The 22,944-nt window shown below is 41.0% G+C and overlaps 2 protein-coding genes across 2 annotated transcripts in view; one reads left to right on the forward strand and one right to left on the reverse strand.

Annotated features, from left to right (window-relative positions):
* The first annotated feature begins 5 nt into the window (after positions 1-5).
* Positions 6-1,630, forward strand: FAHD1 (fumarylacetoacetate hydrolase domain containing 1). The gene has a single exon (NM_001075400.1). The coding sequence runs from the start codon at positions 275-277 to the stop codon at positions 938-940; it is 666 nt and encodes a 221-aa protein (NP_001068868.1). The 5' UTR covers positions 6-274; the 3' UTR covers positions 941-1,630.
* A 1,833-nt stretch (positions 1,631-3,463) lies between these two features.
* Positions 3,464-22,944, reverse strand: part of MEIOB (meiosis specific with OB-fold) — a 43,464-nt gene continuing 23,983 nt past the window's right edge. The window contains exons 10-14 of the mRNA XM_059881489.1: positions 20,885-20,986; positions 16,783-16,936; positions 14,432-14,615; positions 10,148-11,145; positions 3,464-3,719 (exon numbers count right to left, since the gene is read on the reverse strand). Coding sequence (XP_059737472.1) covers positions 11,029-11,145; positions 14,432-14,615; positions 16,783-16,936; positions 20,885-20,986 — 557 coding nt within the window. The 3' untranslated portion in view covers positions 3,464-3,719; positions 10,148-11,028. The remainder of the gene's footprint in view (positions 3,720-10,147; positions 11,146-14,431; positions 14,616-16,782; positions 16,937-20,884; positions 20,987-22,944) is intronic.

Below are 22,944 nucleotides of genomic sequence, written 5' to 3' on the forward strand. Positions count from 1 at the left end.
GTGCCCGCGTCCACACCTGACCCTGCCCCGCTGAGGACCTGAGGGCGATCCGGGAGGCACCTGCTCCAGCCGCCGCCTCTCTGCGGGCACCGGGCCCGGCAGCCCCGGGGCAGCCACTGGACAGCCGCTGCCTACAGGACGAGCGCCGCGACTTCCGGGCACCCGGTGGAGTCCGCGGTCCGGCGCCCCGAGGTAATTGGTCCTCTCCGGCCAGCCGTCGGCGTCCGTGGCCGGCCGGGCGGGGTCCACGTGACTCCATGCAGCAGGCAGGAGCATGGCCGCCAGCAGGCCGCTGTCCCGCTTCTGGGAGTGGGGGAAGAACATCGTGTGCGTGGGCCGGAACTACGCGGACCACGTCCGGGAGATGCAGAGCGCCGCGCCCAGCGAGCCGGTGCTCTTCCTGAAGCCGTCCACCGCCTACGCCCCCGAGGGCTCGCCGGTGCTCGTGCCCGCCTACACCCGCAACCTGCATCACGAGCTCGAGCTCGCCGTGGTGATGGGCAAGCGCTGCCGCGCCGTCTCGGAGGCCGCGGCCATGGACTACGTGGCCGGCTATGCCCTGTGCCTGGACATGACCGCCAGGGACGTGCAAGACGAGTGCAAGAAGAAGGGGCTGCCCTGGACTCTGGCCAAGAGTTTCACGGCCTCCTGCCCGGTCAGTGCCTTCGTGCCCAAAGAGAAGATCCCTGACCCTCACAACCTGAAGCTCTGGCTCAAGGTCAACGGCGAACTCAGGCAGGAGGGTGAGACATCCTCCATGATTTTTTCCATCCCCTACATCATCAGCTACGTTTCTAAGATCATGACCTTGGAAGAAGGAGATATTATCTTGACCGGGACGCCAAAGGGAGTGGGACCCGTTAAAGAAAATGATGAGATCCAGGCCGGCATACATGGCGTCCTCAGTATGAAGTTTAAGGTGGAGAGGCCAGAATATTGAGTGTATATTATACAAAGCACCCTAACTTCTTAACATACGTTTCAGGGGGAAAGGAAACGAGAGACAAAATCAAGCAATGGTTATTTAACTAAACGTGACAATCCTTTAATAAGAAACCAATTTTTAAAAATGATTGGGTTGCTATGCCTCAACCCAAGGAAGATGGACCCTCGGAGAAAACCTGACCTAGACGAGCTGGGCCAGAAATGGAAATGCAAAACAGTGTCTCCTAGGAAACAGGAAATCAAGATGTTCAAAAGACTTACTTTCTTTTTCTAAAACTGGACTGGATTAGACTTTTCAGTGGGTCACTCAAGGACCACGTGTTCAAGACTTAAAATCTGCAAAGGAAGTGGAAGAACACGTTTCATCAGGGTTTCCCAAAGTTCCTTTATGATCGTGAAAACCATCGGGAGGTATTTGTAAAAATAAAAATGTCCAATTACTGGACCATCCCAGGCGCAATGTGTTATTTAATGGACTCAATCTCTGGCACTCCAAGTGATTCTTATCACGGAAATATGGAGAAACGCTACTACACATAGTCAGTTAACTTAAAGTTTTATTTAATAAGTGAGCAATTAATGAAGACCTCACTCATTTAGTTAGGGTGTGTATTCTGGCCCATAGAGTCTGAGTTTGGGGGATAATTTTTAAACTGTTGTTTCCTAAATAAATAATGCTATCTTTTGTGTGGTCTAAAAGTGTACTTTTTCCCCCCAGTAGTGGTTATGAGGGACACATCCTCACTAAGGAGCTTCAGACCTTGGTCTTTGGCCTTTGGTTTCCTGAGCGCTGTGCTTTATTAACAGAGTTGACCAGCACCTGTACCTCACACCCCGTGATAAGGAAGCTTCAGGGAAGTAAAATGGCCTGGGAGTGCTGCTTTTACTTTCCCCTGCCCCCTTCTCTGGGTTTTCCAGGTAGCTCAGGGGTAAAGGATCTGCCTGCTAATGCAGGAGACGTGGGTTGGATCCCTCATTGGGGAAGATCCGCTGGAGGAGGGTATGGCAACCCACTCCAGTACTCTTGCCTGGAGAATCCCATGGGCAAAGGAGCCTGGCAGGCTACAGTTCATGGGGTCGCAAAGAGTCAGACACAACTGAGCACTCACACACCCTTCTCTGCAAAATACTAGGTGAGGTGCACAGCTGTCAGGGTGCCTGGTGGAGTCCTTTAGGCCTAGGCAGGGGCTCCTGCTGTTAACCTGAACAGAAGGCACCTGCTAGCTCCTAACGCTTATTGAGCACTTAGTACTACTAGGCACTGTGCCAAGAGTTTTCTGTGTAGTATTTAATCCTCAACAAAGCTGGTACTATTACTACCATCCCTGTTACAGAGACAGGGATTAGCCAGCCTGAAGTGGCAGAGCCATAATGTAACACAGCCATCCCAAGATAGAAACCTGAAGTCTTTTTCCCCCCCGTTTTTTAGCATATAGTGATTCATAATGTTGTGCCAATCTCTGCTATACAGCAAAGTGCTTCAGATTTACTCATATATACATTCCATTATGGTTTACCCCAGGAGATTGGATAAAGTTCCCTGTGCTATACACTGGGACCTTGTTTTTTCATTCTAAGTGTGGAAAACCTAAAGTTGTGACCACACTCCAGGCTGCATCTTTGAAGTAGATACATTAGAAAGTTCAAACATTTAGGTCTTCTGAAAGCCCCAATTTATAATTTATTATGAGGAAGTGTCAGAGTTGGATTTGTTTCTAAAACATCACACTATCTTCTTTCCTCTTCACCTGGAGTTGGACACAATTTAGTGACTGAACAATAACAACAATCTTCCTTTATCTTTTTTGTTTTTGACTGCATCCGAGATACAGTAGCAAAAGCCCAGAAGTCTAACCACTAGGCAACCAGGGAACTCCCTTTTATCTTTTAATAAGAGTTCTTTTTTAAATGCTTAAGCAATAGATATTTTTAATAGAAGATTCAGAAATTATGCATAAGCCCAAAAGCCAGAACACCCTAAATTCCATACACCCAAAGATGGTCCAAGTTAAGCTTTTGTTGTGCATTCTTCCAAATCTGCAGATGTAATTGTGATCTTTTAAATAAAATTTGTTCATACCATACAGTATGAACTGTCTTCCCGTATTGGCACATTTCTGAACTATTTTCAGTGACTGCTTGCTGTGAAGTCAGCCCTCCGTTTCTGGCAGCTGAGATCATCTTTAACTATTTGCTGGTTGTTGTTCCCTTTGGCTAAGGAGGCGTCCCAGGGGCTCAGTGGTAAAGAATCGGCCTGCCAAGGCAGAAGACGCGGATTCAGTCTCTGGGTCAGGAAGATACCCTGGAGTAGGAAATGGCAACCCACTTCAGTACCCTTGCCTGGAAAATTCTATGGACAGAGGAGGTTGGTGGGCTACAGTCTGTGGGCTCGCAAAGAGTCAGAAGTGACTGAGCATGCATGAGCACACGGAACCTTAATAACCAAAAGAAGCCAGAAAGTATTAATAGACTTTGTCCTTTGGCTAGGTTCCCCTAAGTGGAAGAGCTGAATCAAGGGTGTGCTTTTATTGAGAGTTTATTAGTAAAACTATCAGATACAAGGTCCAACTGAATCAAGTTTACCAAAGCTGACAGATCTGAAAGCAAGCTAAAGGTACGGCAGGAGTAGTGTCTGCATGTGGCCCTTGGGTGGACAAGCCAGCACCCAGAGAATGTACGGAGCCCCCAGTATCAGTGTTCACTCCAGTGGTGGCACAAGCTTTGTCACAGACGGTTGCTGTCAGCATCGCAGGTGCAGCACACAAACTCCCTGGCTGCAAGAATCAAAGAGAGACACCAATTCTCACAATTCCTGATGTTGGTAAAATCACAATAGTCCTAATACTCAGAAACTACATTTTCCTCAACTTTTATTTTGAATAAATTTAAACCTACTATGAAATTGAGAGACTAATGCAACAAACTCCATACACCCTGCATTAAATTCAACAATTGCTGACATTTGCTATGTTCATTCTCTCTCCTCCCACCCCTCACCTTGTGTGCCATAGGGTTGCAAAGTGTCCCACACTGAATGACTAACTATTTCACTTTCAATTTTCACTTCTCCCGTAACTTCCCCCAGGGTAATTCTCCAACCTTCATAGAAGTTGAGGGTTAGGTGCCTACCAGAGATCTGGGTGGAGCCCAATACTCCCCTAGATGTTACACAGGTTTCTAATGCTTTGCTACTAGAAACAATGATGCAAGGAATATCCTCCATACACAACAGTTCACACTTGTTTATTTCCTTAGGAAAAGTCTTAGAAGTGAAACTGATTAAATAGTTTGTACTTTACATTTTGATACTTTTTGCCCAATTGCCTAAGGGAAAGGATATAATAATTTGTACTTAACAAGAGTGTTAAAGAAAACCTTTTCGCCCACACCTTAGTCAACACTGGGTATTGTGGCTGTGGTCTTTTTAATTTGTATTTCTTTGATTAATAGGGAAACTGGAATTTCCCTGGTGGTCCAGTGGTTGGAAGTCTGCCTGCCAGTGCAGGGGACGCTAGTTTGATCCCTCGTCTGGGAGGTTCCCTCATGCTGAGGAGCAGCTGGGCCCATATGACACAACTACTGAGCCACATGCCTGGAGCCTGAGCACAAGAGAAGCCACCGCAGTGCACTGCAACAAAGAGAAGCCTCCACTTGCCAGAACTAGAGAAAGCCCGTGTGCAGCCAAAGAGACCCAGCACGGCCATAAATAAATAAATATTTTTAAAAATAGTGAAGCTGACATCTTTTCATGTATTTATACACAGTTATCTCTTTAACAACATCTGTTGGGCACATCTTTGGTGTAGATGCTGGTTCAGTATCTGGTTTCAAGGAAGTTTTATATTTCTTTGCAATACAGTTAATTCATATGTTAAAATCTTCTTGCATTCTAAAGGGAGAGAAAAGTAATTGTAATCTAAAATTCAAGCTGTAAAAGCAGAATAGACTTAATACAACAAATATATTGCCACATATGAATGCCAATGAAATTGCTATACCTCGACATTTATATTACTGATACTGATTATATACTAAGTACTTGAGTCTAAGCATTTTACATACACTAACTTATTTAGTCTTCAGTTTAGTTCAGTTGCTCAGTCATGTACGACTCTTTGAGATCCCTTGGACTGCAGCATGCAAGGCTTCCCTGTCCATCACCAACTCCCAGAGCTTGCTCAAACTCATGTCCATCAACCATGACATGATGATGCCATGCAACCATCTCATCCTCTGTTGTCCCCTTCTCTTCCTGCCTTCAATCTTTCCCAGCATCAGGGTCTTTTCCAGTGAGTCAGTTCTTCATACCAGGTGGTCAAATTATCAGACCTTCAGCTTCAATCAGTCCTTCCAATGAATATTCAGGGTTGATTTCCTTTAGGATTGACTGGTTGGATCTCCTTGCAGTCCAAGGGACTCTCAAGAGTCTTCTCCAACACCACAGTTCAAAAGCATCAATTCTTCAGTGCTCAGCTTTCTTTATGGTCCAACTCTCACATCCATACACGACTACTGGAAAAACCAAAGCTTTGACTAGACAGACCTTTGTTGGCAAAGTAGTGTCTCTTTTTTTAATATGCTGTCTAGGTCATAGCTTTTCTTCCAAGGAGCAAGCATCTTTTAATTTCATGGCTGCAGTCACCATCTACAGTGATTTTGGAGCCCAAGGAAGTAAAGTCTCTCACTGTTTCCATTGTTTCCCCATCTATTTGCCATGAAGTGATGGGACCAGATGCCATGATCTTAGTTTTTTGAATGTTGAGTTTTAAGCCAGCTTTTTCACTCTCCATTTTCACTTTCATGAAGAGGCTCTTTAGTTCTTCACTTTCGCCATAAGGGTGGTGTCATCAGCATATCTGAGGTTATTGATATTTCTCCTGGCAATCTTGATTCCAGCTTGTGCTTCATCCAGCCCATCATTTTGCATGATGTATTCTGCATATAAGTTAAATAAGCAGGGTGACAGTATACAGCTTTGATGTATTCCTTTCCTAATTTGGAACCAGTATGTTGTTCCAAATCCAGTTCTAACTGTTGCTTCTTGACCTGCATACAGATTTCTCAGGAGGCAGGTCAGGTGGTCTGGTATTCCCATCTCTTGAAGAACTTTCCAGTTTGTTGTGATCCACACAATCAAAGACTTTGGCATAGTCAATAAAGCAGAAGTAGATGTTTTCCTGGAACTCTCTTGCTTTTTCGATGATCCAACAGATGTTGGCAATTTTATCTCTGGTTCCTCTGCCTTTTTAAATTCAGCTTGAACATCTGGAAGTTCACCGCTCACATACCGTTGAAGCCTGGCTTAGAGAATTTTGAGCATTACTTTACTAGCATGTGAGATGAGTGCAATTGTGCGTTAGTCTGAACATTCTTTGACATTGCCTTTCTTTGGGGTTGGAATGAAAACTGACCTTTTCCAGTCCCGTGGCCACTGCTGAGTTTTCCAAATTTGCTGGCATATTGAGTGCAGCACTTTAACAGCATTGTTTATTAGGATTTGAAATAGCTCAGCTGGAATTAACATCATCTCCACTAGCTTTATTTATAGTGATGCTTCTCAAGGCCCACTTGTCTGTGGACTCCAGGATGTCTGGCTCTAGGTGACTGATCACACCATTGTGGTTATCAAGGGTCATCAAGCTCTTCTTTGTACAGTTCTTCTGTGTATTCTTGCCACCTCTTCTTAATATCTTCTGCTTCTGTTAGGTCCATACCATTTCTGTCCTTTATTGTGCCCATCTTTGCATGAAATGTTCCCTTGGTATCTCTAATTTTCTTGAAGAGATCTCTAGTCTTTCCCATTCTGTTGTTTTCCTCTATTTCTTTGCATTGATCACCGAGGAAGGCTTTCATATCTCTCCTTGCTATTCTTAGGAACTCTGCATTCAGATGGGTATATCTTTCCTTTTCTCCTTTGCCTTCAGCTTCTGTTCTTTTCTCAGCTATTTGTAAGTCCCCCTCAGATAACCCTTTTGCTTTTTTGCATTTCTTTTTCTTGGGGACGGTCTTGATCACTGTCTCCTATACAATGTCACAATCCCCTGTCCATAGTTCTTCAGGCACTCACTCTATCAGATCTAATCCCTTGAATCTATCTGTCACTTCTATTGTCTAATCATAAGGGATTTGATTTAGGTCATACCTGAATGGTCTAGTGGTTTTCCTACTTTCTTCAACTTAAGTCTGAATTTGGCAATAAGGAGTTCATGATCTGAGCCACAGTCAGCTCCCCCCACCCCCCCTTTTTTTTGGCTGACTGTATACAGCTTCTCCATCTTTGGCTGCAAAGAATATAATCAATCTGATTTCAGTATTGACCATCTGGTGATGTCCATCTGTAGAGTCATTTCTTGTGTTGTTGGAAGAGGATATTTGCTATGACCAGTGCATTCTCTTGGTAAAACTCTGTTTTAGTCTTAACAGTTGCCAACAGGAGTTGGTATTATTATCCCCATTTACTGGAGGGGAACCACAAACTTGGAGAATCTCAGAGCTAGGGCCCATCCTGGGAGTATCAACTGGGGTTTGAGCCTGCAGCCACAGAGCCTGTCCACTTAGCCACCTCCAAATCTACCTCCTCTAACTTGGCCTTCATGTCCCATCTATAAAATGGGCAAAATAACAGTAACTGCATAAACCAGATAAGATAAAGTGCTCATCACAAAATCCATCACATTCAATAATGTGACATTATTGCAGCAACTTAATAATCTAGAAACTTACTTACCCCAAGGAAATAATTAAGAATGTGGCCAAAGATTTAGCTATGGTCATTATTTGTAATAAATAATGCAAAAAGTGGGAAACATTTTAAGTGTCAAGTGTTATCACATTGATTACATTCACTATTTTATACATGCTCAGTTGTGTCTGACTCTTTGTGACCCTATGGACTATCACCTGCCAGGCTCCTCTGTCCTTGGGATTCTCCAGGCAAGAATACTGGAGTGGGTTGCCATTTCCTCCTCCAGGGGAACTTCCGCACCTAGGGATCGAACTTGTGTCTCCTGCATCTCCTGCATCGACAGGTATATTCTTTACCACTGAGCCACCTGGGAAGCCATTCACTATCCTATGCTCATATAATAAAATAATGGGCAGTCATTGAAACTGTGTAGAATATTTAACAGCATGAAAAGTTTATTATAAGTTATTAAGTATAAAAGTAGATTATAGTATAACCCGTATTTGTAAATCATATTTTTGGTTTAATTTTATAAATTACATGCTTTAACATAGAAAGATGGATAAAGAGATGATTTTTTAAAAAGTCAGGAAAGACATTTACAGAAATGTGGGATGCCTGTACACAAATGTTCATGGCAGCCATGTTTGGCTAATCATAATAGCCAAAAGGTGCAACAGCCCAACTGTCCACCAAGACATGAATAAATAAACAAAAGGTGGTGAATTTATCCAATTCATACATACTACTCAGCCACAAAAAGGAATGAAATTCTGACTCGTTGTAACATGGATGAACCTTGAAAACATTATCCTCAGAAAAACAAGGTAGCCACAAAAGGACAAGTGCTGCAAGATTCCCTGTGTACCAGGTACCTAGAATAGTTAGAGTCACAGAGACTGAGTATATTACAGATTGCTGGAGACGAGCATAGGGGCAAATGGGAGTTATTGTATCTTAATGAGTACAGAATTTCAATTCATGATGATTAAAATCTTCTGGAATAGAGAGTGGTGATGTTTATACAAAATTGTGAATGTACTTATTGCCACTCAAATCATACTCTTAAAAATGGTTAGAATGATACATTTTATGTAATGTATATTTTACCACAATTTAAAAAAACATGCATAATAAAAGAATGTTTCCTACCAGTTAAAAAAATTTGGGAATGGAGATTATGGGTTTTCTTTTATCTTTCTTTTGGGGGGAGGAGTTATCTATTATTTCCTCTAATTTTTCTACAATAAACATGTAAAACTTTATAATAAAAATATTTGAAAAGCAAAAACAAGGACTTCCCCGGTGGTTAAAAATCTGCTTTGCAATGCAGGGGACACGGGTTGGATCCCTGGTCAGGGAACTAGGATCCCACCTGTCGTGGGGCAGCAAAGCCCACATGCCACAAGTAAGGAACCCGATCCCACATGACACAACTAAGACCCAATGAAGCCAAACAAATATTTTTAAAAAAGACAAAAACAGCTCCAGGTTCCTCAAGAAGAGTAAAAGGTGGATAAATGTATGTACAGCATATTGTAAAACAAAACAAAACAAAACCCTCACCAAAGCAGAATTAGGAAAGGAATATTGTGCTTAAATGAACCACTCATAGAAGATTAGGAAAAATCACAGTCATCCAACTGTTTATAGAGCAGTATAGAAAATGCAGATAAAAGTCACTAGGATCAGGAAGAGCAGCTTCTGGAGAGCAGCAGAAAAGCAGATTCTGGGCAGACGGGTTGTGGACTTTGCGTTGACAGGGCAGAAAGCTTCTTTCTTTTACTTGTTTAAGTGCCTATATTCAGCTAAAAAAGCCCAGTTTTAGATGTTGACAGTTTGTAGCCTTCATTCCGTAAATGTGTAAGTTAAGCCTTGTGAAGCACCTCTGATTCAGTGCAGCTTGACAGCTAGCCCTATAGATTCCTACTTCATCAGAAGAAATAAGTGACTGTGATGTCCCTCTGGTGACAGGCATGGTGTCTCCTTGGTTAAATGCTAGTGGACTGAGAGGTTACCATGGTAGCAGTGAGGAGGTCACACAGAGCCCTCACAGGCCTTGGTTAGGGGCCCTGGGCACTGCGTATGTGCCTACTCTGGGAATGCTGACCCAGGTGTTGGCACTCTGGGGCGTGCTGCTAGAGGTCAGGGCCCTAGCAGGCCTGGCACAGCAACTCTGGACACACTGTTTGGGCCAAGCATTCTCACCCCACACAGCTCTCTTTCCTGCCTTCCTTCCCTCCCTGTCCACCTTCACAGTCACCCTGATAAACACACTCACCCCCTCCCCACAGGGGAAAGGAAAGAAGCCCTTCATCAAGTACACTTGATATCTGCATACCTATGGCCACGTCCTTAATTACTTCATTTATCACCACAATTTGGGCACACTGGGGGTCAACTCATATCCCTCCCCCATGGTCTCACATGGTAAAAGCCAGAGAAAACCCTACAACAAGATAAGTTTATCTCCCAACCCCAGAACACCAGACTTACAAAGGAATTTCGTATACTTACTTTTTCTTTTTATCACTCCTGCAGTAGGTGGTAGGTGGTGATCTTTAAATCACCAGATTCAAATTACGTTGGCCAAACCTCCCACACCTTGGATCAACACTGACCGTGGTGACGGGTCTGTGCCTCGAAGTAAGAGACCTGTGACTGGAGATGGTGTGGGCTGAGTAGAGTGCTCTGGGGCTGCTGCAAAGGCAGCTGGAGTGGAGCCATGTCCAGCCAAAGCCAAGAAGTCTCCCACGCCTGCAAGTTCCCAGGACTCAGCACCGCTCATGAAACTTCTGAAGCTGATCTCCTCCCAGTTGATTCAGACCCACGGGTGTCAAGCCTGAGTCAGCAAGCCTTCACAAGCTTTGGCTAGCTCTGATGTGTCATCAGAGAAGGCAACAGATTAGAAAAGCTCTACAGCATGTAAAGCAGCTGCACAGCATTGCCCATGGACGTCTGCTGTCCCCACCTGGCACAGGGAGAATGTGCCATACACGCCCATCGACTCCAGCCAAGTGGTCTGAGACGGGGCCAAGGCATTTGTGGAGGTTCTGATCTTTCTCCAAGAAGACAAGACAGAGGGGAAAGGGGTTTAAGAAAATAAATCATTGTGTTTGTGGGAGAGTAAACTTGTTTATTAATTCATGCAACCATTTTCCAGCTTGGGAAGAGAGAGGGCCAAGCCAATAGAAAAAGGCTTCTAAGAAATGAGCTTAAATAAGAGGGAGATTTTAGGATTCACCTGGAGTCAACTCTAGGGGGCAACAGAAGGACAATTTACAGAAACATTCTCACCACATTTGAACAAGATACAATTATATCTGTAATTTTCAAACTCATTTCCCACTTTCAAGGTGGTTAAAATGCATATTCTTTTCCAGAGTTTAAAACTGTATCTAGTTTTGAACACTTCCTTGTCCAGACAAGTTCCTACTTGCCTCAATAGAATCTGCAAGCTTACACGAAAGCACACTCACTCTCAGTCCACCCCTCGCTCTGTGCGATATAAAAAACTGCAAGAAGAAAAAAGAGAGAGTTTTAAAAATCACCTGGTATATAAAACTGAAAACCAATGACCACAGAGAACAGCAATGAGTTTTGTTTAATATGTGAACAAAAACTTCAATTAAAGTTGTAAGACAATGGAAAGAGTTCCAGTCTCAGGTAGAGTTGGGAGAAAGATTATGGATCTGGTTTCTGACAGTGATTTTCTAAGAATCCAGGTCATTTTTTCATGATGTTTCTCTCAGGTAATAAAGTTGAGATATCAAATCCAACAAGTAGAAAAAGGACTTAAAGTGTGTTCAGACCACCAGCTATGACAGACATGAACACGCAGCAATGACATGGTCTGTTAGAGCAGATCCGATATCATGACACAGTTTATGAATAATGATGTCACACTTATGACAATTAAATTTTTAAATTCCACGTTCTCATTTATAACAATTGAAATTGTATGAGTCTCATAATCTTGATTACATTTTGTGACACTATATGTTTTAAAACATTAAAATGAGTAACAGTTTGAAATCCCTCCAAATGAATAATTTTAAGTAGCCATTATTTTTTATTGAAATATGATAAATACACAAAATGTCCTATATGGAAATCCTTTGTTTTTATCTTATTTGCAGAGAAATATAAGTTCTTATTTTTTTAATTACATATTCTAACTTTTATAACAATTTAAATTATATTTGTCTCATAATCCTTATTACATTTTGTGATATAATCACTATCTGCTTTAAATCTTTGTTAAATATGACAATATCTTTTTTTAGAGACATTTATTTATTTATTTGGCTGACTCACATCTTAGTTGCAACATGTGGAATCTTTAGTTACAGCATTCAAACTGTGGCATGTAGGATCCAGTTCCTCGACCAGGGATTGAACCCAGGACCCCTGCTTCGGGAGCACAGAGACCTAGCCACTGGACGACCAGGGAAGTCCCTGACAAGTATCTTTCTAACATATTCCTTGGAAAGGTACAAACTGAGAGCAGTTGTTATATTTGAATCCAGTTTGGAAAATATAAGCAGAGTGTCATGAATTTAAATTTATGAAACTCACAGCAACTGGTACCTGTTGTTTGGAAGGAAACCATACAACCGGGTAGGGATCTGAGTATATTCGACTTGGGAATAGAGTACAGTATTTGGGACGATCCATGCTCGTGGTGGAAGAGATAGGGTATTCTCAAACCAAGGTCCTAGAAATACTGGTAAGGCCATTGGTGACTCTGGGTGTGCAATCTGTTCAGATATGCTTGAGGCTGCAAGGGCAGGAGCCACTGGGAAATGGGAAAGCCTGCTTCAGAGCTGAGGTGGAGCAGACCCAGTGTTCTCTTTCAGGTTCTCCCTGATCAAAGCTATCTTCATAATAATGTGAAATTGCTGTCTGCCTTTCTTACTCGCATTCTTTCACCAGAGTGCACTGTAGTTTCAAGAGGCTACCAGACATGAGATGATAGCAGTTCTGACTGCTAAAAGACTGTGTGCTCGTGAATACATTTAAAGTTTTCCTCAATGTTAAGTTCTAGTACAATAAATATTGACAGGTATAACTCATTTAAGAGCTTGAAAATGTTTTAGAGTGTGAAGAGAAAACATCTGGAATAATATAAATGGTAGCCCTATCTCACCAGTGACTTCGGGCAAGAAGCAACATTTCTTGTCCTATTTTCCTCATTTGCAAAATAAAGGGAGTTTATCCCACTGCCTTTTTTACATCTTTAACACTAAGATCTTGTGCCCTTCCAACACTGAAGTGTTGCTATTGCTACGGGAATCTGCTCTGGTCAGACTTGTAGGATCACAGCAGATTAGGGGCTTAGAGAATTAACCTCCCCAAGGTCACATGGGCTGAAGAATGGTGGAACTGGGATTCAAATGGAGTCTCTATCACCCCAGCACATAAGCATGTAACTATGCTGTTGAATACGACTCACTGAAGTGAGGATCACTGCCCATGGGGGCAGGGACACCCAGCTCTGACTCTAAAGCCCAGTGTCTAGCCTTGATGTTAACATTAATGGATATTTTCTTTGCTGGTCTTTTTCTTTTGTGTCATTTGTAATTCTTGTGTGTGCGTGTCCACTTAGTCACTTCAGTTGTGTCCAACTCTTTGTGACCCCATGGACTGTAACCTGCCAGGCTCCTCTGTCCATGGGATTCTCCAGGCAAGAATACTAGAGTGGGTTGCCATGCCCTCCTCCAAGGGATCTTCCCAACCCAGGGATAGCACTTGCATCTCCTTTGTCTCCTGAATTGCAGGCAGATTCTTTACTCCTGAGTCACCAGGGAAGCCTTGTAATTCTTTATGCTATATGAAAAAACCTGATTATTTTCACTGTTTCTATGGTAGCCAAACCCTTCTGCACATTTGGGAATTGAACATTATTAAAAATAACCCTAAATTCCCTAATTTACTAGGTCATACTCTGGGATTTTCATATTAATTGAATATATAGAATAGTATTATTTATATTATACTATATTATTTACATAGAATTATTATAAAGTGCACTAACTTTTAAATAAATTTTGCTTCTTTCCAAAAGAAATTGCCACTTTAATGCTGTTTTCTGTTCATCCGTCATTGCAAGAAACTCATCTACCTGGATTAAAAAAATTAAACATTTCCAAAGAATATATAGATAACTCATTTTGACAATAATGTAAAACTTAAATTTGCTCTAGAGATGAAATTTGATCCATTGTAATTACAGCTCAACTCTCTTGATGGAGGAGATGAGGCCAGACAGGCTCTAAACTGAATCTCTGAAGCCAGCCAGAGGCCAGCACAGAAAGCCGCTCTTGACAAAGTGGACACCACTGAAGTTCAATGGTAAAATTTAAGAGCCGGTTCTAACAATGAAAGTATCAAACGAAACACCAAGCGTTTAAGTTAATCTCTGCTGCTGTGCTCCAGGGCAGACTGATTTTATGCACCTGAGTAGGTGAAATACCACCAAGCCCTCCTCACAGAGGACCCTGCTCAGTGTCTCCAAGGTTTCATTTTTGCCCACTGTTATCTGACTATATAAAATGTCATGTATATTCTCCACTGTTACCAAGGACCTCTCCTGTTATTCCTAACAGTTAATGTTAGCTAGGATATTAATATACAGCATGTAATTCTTTATTCATTAAAACAATGTGTGTTTAAGTCAAGATTGATTTTCCCCAGACCTCTTTATTAAGGAACTAATTTCTATCAAATGTTCACCAAAATAACTTATATGTTTTGGGAAGAGAATTCAATTTGGAAGTATTTCTAAGTATTATTATTTACCGTGCATCCCAAAGTCTCCTCAGCCACACTTCCTGTGAGACTACAGGAATGAAGGGTACCTGTGTGATCAGTAAGGTCGATTAGCATATCAAAGCTGAGAAAAACCGATTTAAATCCCGAAGAATCTTTGTTGCAAGTTGTACAAGTGCTGGATGCTTCATTTACAGTGTAACCACAGACAGAACTGAAAAGAAACAAAGACAATGATAAAATGTGAAGGCCCTAAGGGACAGCTCTGATCTTTAGCAGAACTATTACTTAGACTTTTAGTCTAAGTTAGCACATGAGTTAGTAATTACAGAGTGCTCAGCCCTGAGTAGGACACAAAATAGACCCAGGAAATAACAGGGCACAATGCAAAAGGATAACAAACACGCTCTCTATGTGGTCAACCTCACTTGCAGTATTCCTGCTTCTGAAACTGCGATCAGCCAGTCCTTTCAAGGTTCTGCCTCCTACCTTCCCCAAAGCTGGGGTTCTTGCCCAGGGTCACCTCCCCACTGGGGCCTCCCTCTCCTGCACCCCAGCCCCATCCCCTCCCTTCTCTGAGCAGACGTATAATTTACACTTTAGCACGGACTTACACCCTGTCACATCCTATTTGGTGTTACTGCAGATAGGTCTGCTTATCTCCTGGCTCAGAGTTTGAGGGCAGGAATCATGTCTTGCACCTGGAAAGCTTAGGTTCTGTGAATGCTCACTTGTCTTGTACTAGGTCCTCTGCACATTCACAGAATCACCCAGGGCTGGAGAGGCTCACACCCTAAATGCTGCCAGTACTGCTAGTGACACACTCCTCTCTTTAAGGGATGTGCTGTGCTGTGCTTAGTCACTCAGCTGTGTCCCCATGGACTGTAGCCCACCAGGCTCCTCTGTCCATAGGGATTCTCCAGGCAAGAATACTGGAGTGGGTTGCCGTTCCCTTTTCCAGGGGATCTTCCCAACCCAGAGATTGAATCAGGTCTCCCACATTGCAGGTGGATTCCATACTGTCTGAGCCAGGGAAATTACATGCTATTCTATATTTCTGAAGCAGGCATTACTTTAGCCAATTTGAATAGGAAGATTAATTCAAAGTCTCAAGGAGAGGGAATGATCTAAAGACACTGCTTTCTTATAAGCCACAGATCATTTTAAAATTAAATATTAGACACTTTTCCTCAGATATCAATATTAAAGATGAAAGGGAAAAAAGGGAGGTGATAACTTACAAAAACTTTTTAAAGAGTATTTTTCAAAAAATAAGCACCTGCCTTATACAACAGCCTTTACATTAGGTTTTTCAACTTTAATACCAAATCACACAATGTTTTAGAAATCCATAAGTCAATTTCTTGACTGTTGATACACAAACTTACACATGCAATAAAACTACATGGAATTTAACACACACACACACACACTCGATACATGTTAATCTGGGGAAACTGAATAAGATCAGTGAACTTAATTAAGATCATTATTGTCTGTGATGTGGTACTATAGATTTGCAAAATGTTACCATTCCTGGAGGAGGCTTCCCTGGTGGCTCAGCTGGTAAAGAATCCACCTGCAACGGGGGAGACCTGGGTTCGACCCCTGGGTTGGGAAGATCCCCTGGAGAAGGGCACCCACTCCAGTATTCTGGCCTGGAGAATACCATGGACTGTATAGTCCATGGAGTCACAAAGAGTTGGACACAAGTGAGTGACTTTCACTTTCATCCTTGACCACTGGGGGAAACTGGACAAAGTATACAGTTTATTATTTCTTACAGTGCCATAGGAATCTAGAAATATGTCAATAAAAATTTCAATCACAAATCTACAGGGAGAGTTTCACAATAATATTTTAGAGTTTTCTTACCAAGCATTTTTTTTTTTTTACCAAGCATTTTTTAGCTAAGGTAATTAAATCTACTTGAGGTTACTTTTCTATGTAAGTAGATACTAACTGACTTAGGAGAGGTTGGAAATCACATTCATCATTCATCTTGTTTCATTATCATGAAACAAGTTACTAAAATACTATTATTTTTATTGCTATAGGATGTCACCAAAACAATTTTCAAATTCATTACAAAACAATAGTTTGTCATCCCAGTTAAAAGGTTTTGGCAGTATCATCTATTTTTGGATTGCTAAAACACATTGAAATACATTTTACTTTAAAAGAGTATTAGAATCTTTGGGTCTAAACAGTTTGTTAAGGAAACTTTAGTATGTGTTATTTATTTATACATTTCTTTTAAATACATAACCACTACTATGTCAAAGAATAGCTTTAACTTTCATATAATTTAAAATGTATTACCAATCATTGTTTTTTATTTCTTATAAGAATGAATTTCTAAAAGTAATTTGGTTGCTTACCATCTATTTCGAACTACTTTTGTAGTTTCGTCATCAATGTTCAGTGTAGAAATGTAAGCGTAAAGAATTCCATAGAAAGGTTCAGCTTTTCCTTCATTCTTCAAAGCTTTTACCTTTAATTGTTCAACTGTATAAACATCAACTATTGTATTTACTAAAAAAAAGAAAAAGTCATTACAGTTCTAAGTATATTCTAAGAATTCTAAAGGATTATATCCAAATAGAAAACCTACAGAGCTCAAATGAAAATATGTAGTAGTTTAAGTTCTGTAATAAAAAAGATTTATTATATATGATACATTAAAACTTATTATATAAATGGACATGAAAGTTTAAAAATAAGCAAAATAGAAAAATAATGAGAAATTTGTCTTTATTAAAATGAATAATTTCTAATCATCAGAAGAGTCCATTAAAAGAATGAAAAGGTAAGCCATAGAGTGGCAGATGCTAGCAATTTATAAGAAGATAAAGGATTCATAACCAAAATATCTAAATTGGAATCTTAAAAATCAATTTAAAAAAAGTCAATTCAATTTTCTAAATGCGGAAGAGATTGTATGTATGTATGTATGTATGTATGTATTTTTGGCCCCACTATGCAGCTTGTCAGATCTTAGTTCCTTGACCAGGGACTGAACCTGGGCCACAACAGTGAAAGCACCGAGTTCCTAACCACTGGGCGGCCAGGGAAAAAGTCCCTGGAAGAGAGTTTAAAAAGCACTTCACAAAAAGAATATAAAGAGAGACAATAAACATACTGGCCTTATTAATCATTAAGTAAATGCAAATTTAACAACAGTAGGATTCCACTAAATATTCACCATTTAAAAGACTAACCGTACAAACATTGGTGAGGCTGTAGAGCAGCTCAAACTCCTGAACACTACTGGGAGAAGTATAAATCGGTGCAGACATTTTGGAAAACCATTTAGCAGAATCACTTAAAGGTGGACATGCATGACAAAGCAATATTCCTACTGCTGCTGCTGCTGCTGCTGCTGTTAAGTCGCTTCAGTCATGTCTGACTCTGTGCAGCCCCATAGATGGCAACCCATCAGGCTCCCCCATCCCTGGGACTCTCCAGGCAAGAACACTGGAGTGGGTTGCCATTTCCTTCTCCAATGCATGAAAGTGAAAAGTGAAAGGGAAGTCGCTCAGTCGTGTCTGACTCTTAGCGACCCCATGGACTGTAGCCCACCAGGCTCCTCCGTCCATGGGATTTTCCAGGCAAGAGTACTGGAATGGGGTGCCATTGCCTTCTCCAATATTCCTACTAGGAACATGTATATCCAACAACAACAACAGAAAAAACAGACAGAGGTTCACCTAAAGTCACACTTAAAGAGAAAGTAAAAATTTTGTAGAAGGAAACAATAAGATAGAGAAATAAATTGTGATATATTCATATAATGGAATTGCATACATCAACGAAAAACAACACTACACACAGCAGTGTGGATGGCACTCACAGACCTAATGTTGAACAAAGGACATCAGACACAAGAGTGAGGTCCTATGATACAACTTCACTGTTAAAATTCCAAAACAGGCTAAATTTATCTGTGGTTTCTATGGTGCAATAAGTCAGAATCACATTTGGGCGGGCATGAGGGGTCTTATGGGCACTGGCAATTAACAGGTGCGTACTCTGTGCGATGGTGCATGGTACTGTCCTCTCATTCTTGTCTACTGTTCATATTCTTTGTGATAAGTACATGCATGCTAAGTCACTTCAGTCGTGCCTGACTCTGTGAGACCCTACGGACTATAGCTTGCCAGGCTGCTCTGTCCATGGGATTCTCCAGGCAAGAATACCGGAGTGAGCTGCCACACCCTCCTCCAGGGGATCTACCCAGCCCAGGGTCTGAACCTGCTTCTCTTGCATCTCCTGCATTGACAGGCAGGTTCTTTACACTTAGCGCTACCTGGGAAGCCCACATATGTTATACTTCAACTTAAAAGTTATTCTAAGAAAATTTACAAAACTAAGAACTATTAATCTATTAGTCATTTGTTATTTTTCTTAATCTTAGAGGAATCTTACAGGTCCAAACATTACTTAAGTAAGAAAGCTTTTAACAGGAGTTGCCAGTTCTCCAGCGCTTTACTACTTTCTTTTCTTTTGTTGCTGTTAAGCACATGAAATTTTGTTGCTGTTGTTCAGTCGCTAAGTCATGTCTGACTCTTTGTGACCCCGTGCACTACAATACACCAGGCTCCTCTGTCCTTCACTAACTCCTAGAGTTTGCTCAAATTCATGTCCATTGAGTCGGTGATACTATCTAACCATCTCATCCTCTGCTGCCCCCTTCTCCTCTTGCCTTCAATCTTTCCCAGTATCAGGGTCTTTTCCAATGAGTCAGCTCTTCACATGAGCACAGATGGCCAAATTATTGGAGCTTCAGCATCAGTCCTTCCAATGAATACTCATGGTTGATTTCCTTTAGGATTTAGTTATGCAAGCCCCTTCCCCACGACAAGGCTGTGATTCATGAAAGGGACGTGAAATTTAATTTTCTTCAATAAAGGGTCCAGTTATGTGTATCTATTTATCTTACTTTTATGTCTTTATCCTGCTGTCAGTTCATATGCACTGGAAAATGGATTGGAAGATTTTCCCAAAATAACTCTTTATTTCTGGGTTTTTGCTGTATTCTGTGTTGTGTTTACTTTTTAAATATTGAACATTATTTTAACTAAAAATAACAAAAGCTTTAAAGAAAGTATTGTGATAGTTTTATTCTGAAATATCTAATCAGTTTCAACCTATAAGTTTTTTATGGGAATAATGAGCATTTTAAAAGATATTGCAACTCATTTTTGCCTCTGAGCAAATTTAATGATAGAAGTTTCCACAGTGGAAAAAAAAAAGTTTCCACAGTGAAATAAAAGAAAAGGAAACTTAAGTACCACTTTTGTGGTTACTTTGATATGAGTCATTGATCATGAAAATATTCTCCACTCAAATCTGATGGCTCTGAGTAGAAGACAAGAGTAGACACTGTTGTTCTTGTCCCCGTTTTCAGGTTCAGAGACAGGCAGGGACTGAGACAGTGTGGCAAATCCATCTCAAGGCCCAGTGAACACTTTTGGGCTTCCTGGAAGTCTCCGGAAATGGCATTTGTATGACTGGACATTTAAAAATGCTTCCAAAGTAACAATAGTAGCTTTATTTTAATTCTAATAAATAATACAACTTTAAGCTTATCCCTTCTTGTAGGCAAAAAGATAATTATAAACCAGTAGTTTTGTTTTGTTTTTTCTATTAGTGATTGCTATTGAAAGGAAATGTGTTGGGAATTCCCTGGTTGTCCAGTGGTTAGGACTTGGCGATTTCATTGCCAAGGGCCAGGGCTCAATCCCTGATTGGGGAACCCCCACAAGCTGCACTGCACAGGAGAAAACAGAGCGAGAGGATGAAGAAAGGAAGTGTTAAACACCCTCCAGCAATGCATAACAAAGTTCTTCTTTCACAAGTTAAGGTGATTGCAGAATACTTTTTCCTCGATTAACTGAATTGTTACTCTCCTGAGATGAATTGGGTGTCCTCGATTATGAGAAAGAATTTCACCCCTTAGGATGAAGTTACAGGGGGATCTAAGCCCTCCCTCTGCTTTTCCCCATTCTAAGCATAAGCTACAGGTGGCAGCAAACAGCATCCTTTTTAAAGTCAAGCCTCAATCTGGGGTCTGTGAATACATGACATTTTGCACAAAATTCTATATGTGGCTACAGCTGCTTTTTTAGGGAGAGGGTCATTAACTCTCATCAGATTGGCAAGAGGTTACATAAATCTCCAAAAGTTTTAAACTACCTTTTTAAAGTAGAAGTATAGCAGTTACCAATCCCTAGGTCAGAAAGATCCCCTGAAGGAGGAAATGACAACCCACTCCAGTATTCTTGCCTGGAAAATTCCATGGACAGGGGAGACTGGCGGACTACAGTCCATGGGGTCATAAAGAGTTGGACATGACTAAGTGACTGAGCATGCACACACATAGCAGTTACATAATGAGAATACAGTGTCTTTTACTAAGTCACTTTATAAACCCAAATTCTGGCCTTTAAAAAATTCAAATAATATTTAAAAGTTACTTACAATTCATGGATTCTTTCAAATAATTGTCAATTTCATCATCCAGAGGATTCATTACTTTATTTTCTCTTATAAAATTCAGAAGGATGTTAGCTTCTGGTGTATCTTAAATTGGAAATGCATAATAAGTAAACTGCAAACTGATCACTTTTTAAATAACTGTGAATGATCCAAAACTATTTTTAATGGTAAAAAGTGAAGACATATAAGAATAACACAAATAGAATATTACAAAGCCATTAACAATGTGATGGGGTTCTCTATTAACACAGAGAGATGTACAGCATATATCATGAGTTTAAAGAGCAGTTTACAAAACATTTCATACATTTCCTTTGATTTTAAAAAGACATAAGCAAAATTATCTGGAAGAATATATAATCATCAAAGAATGATATAATCATCAAATAAACCATCAAAGAAATGATGATTTCTTATAAGATGAAGAATTTCTAGTTCATCATTGTTTTCTTTTTTATGCTTTTATATATTTTCTGAATTTTGTATGTATTTCTTCTCTCATCAGAAAAAAATTGTTAAGGTTATTTGAAGAGCTTATTCTTCAAATGGGACACGAATGTTCTCCGGGATAGTCAGAAAATGTGCCAGAAGGCATGAATCTGATTTTGAAAAGGCGCTGTCTGACTCTGACACCCTTCAACCCCAAGCCCCAACCTCCAACATCTGCTTGTCTTCCAGCCTTCCCCCAACATTCTGCAAGCCATCCTGCCGATGTCAGACCCCCTGACACCCCTGGACAGAGTCAGGGTTTCTTCCTCCTCACCCTGTTGTACCACAAGTCTTATCACTGTTGCTTCTTCCCCAGAACTAGACCAGAATCCCAGACAGGGGGTTTGTCTTTTCATTTCTGTACTTCCAGTGTCTGATATAATGACTATCCTTCCATCCATCTCAGCATCCATCCTCTCAGGTACTTCCTTGTTCCAGAAAGTGTTTAAGTTACTTCACTACTTGGTAAATAAAAGGAATTCACTAAATATTTGTAAATTAACGAGAATCTTGGGGCATAAACCGGTAGGAAGGGTGGGGTGTGGCACTGCTGTCAAGATCTCTAGAGACAACAGGTCTATCCCAGACTGTCTGTGGGGGGACAGAAATTCTTCCTTCCACATCTGACCACCAAACCATTTAGAGGTTCTTAATTTCTATGTGGCATGTGTAACCCAGGAAATAAATAAGACTGATTTTTAAAAGCATATTGAAATTCACACACCCTTATACATATTTTCCTTGTATTCGTCTCCTTAATAATAAGTAAGACATTTATTCTAATTATGTTGACATTGCTCAAAACACTTTGACATTTCCCCTCTGAATCTGTTTTCAGAGCCAAATGCACAATATCCTTCAAATCTGTCTCTTTAACTTAATCTTGAGGTTTCGAGACAATTAGTATTATCAAGCTCGATAATCTTTTCCGTCAAACAATCCCAACGGTCTTTTAGAAATTTTCCCAGACCAAATTTACCCTTAGAGGATGGAAACTCTGTCACTGATGTTATTGAAAGCACTAAAAATAGCCTATTAGTATTATTGTATTATTAAAAATAAGAAACCATAGTACCCTTCTCAAAAGAAAAAAAAAAAAGGATTGAAGAGTGACAGTATCATCCTGTGGTAAGAACAGACCATGGTTGTGTCACCACCAATGTAAAAGAAGTCACTGCAATCCTTTTAGAACTTAGATAATGTCACTGCCTGGCTCCCCTTCCCACAGAGTAGAAGGCAGCCTGTACAGCCTTCCGATCACCTCCATTTCTTCTCTGACCTCAGCCCCTCCTCCTGCCCTGCTCCTTCAGCTCCAGCCACACTGGCCGCAGAGCCTCTGTACTGGCTGGCTCCTCTGCCCGGTGTGCTCTTTTCCTATGGTTAATGCCACCGTACACCCCCTCACCCCACTCAGATGTCACCCTCTCACTGTGCCTACCTGACCACTCTATGTAAACAAGCAACCTGCCCTACGCACACCATGGCATTCTGGACCCTCCCAACCCTGTTCTCTTTTACTTCTCAATCATTTCAAATTCCAAAATTTGCATGTG

This window comes from Bos taurus, chromosome 25, assembly GCF_002263795.3.
Source record: "Bos taurus isolate L1 Dominette 01449 registration number 42190680 breed Hereford chromosome 25, ARS-UCD2.0, whole genome shotgun sequence".
NCBI lineage: Eukaryota > Metazoa > Chordata > Mammalia > Artiodactyla > Bovidae > Bos > Bos taurus.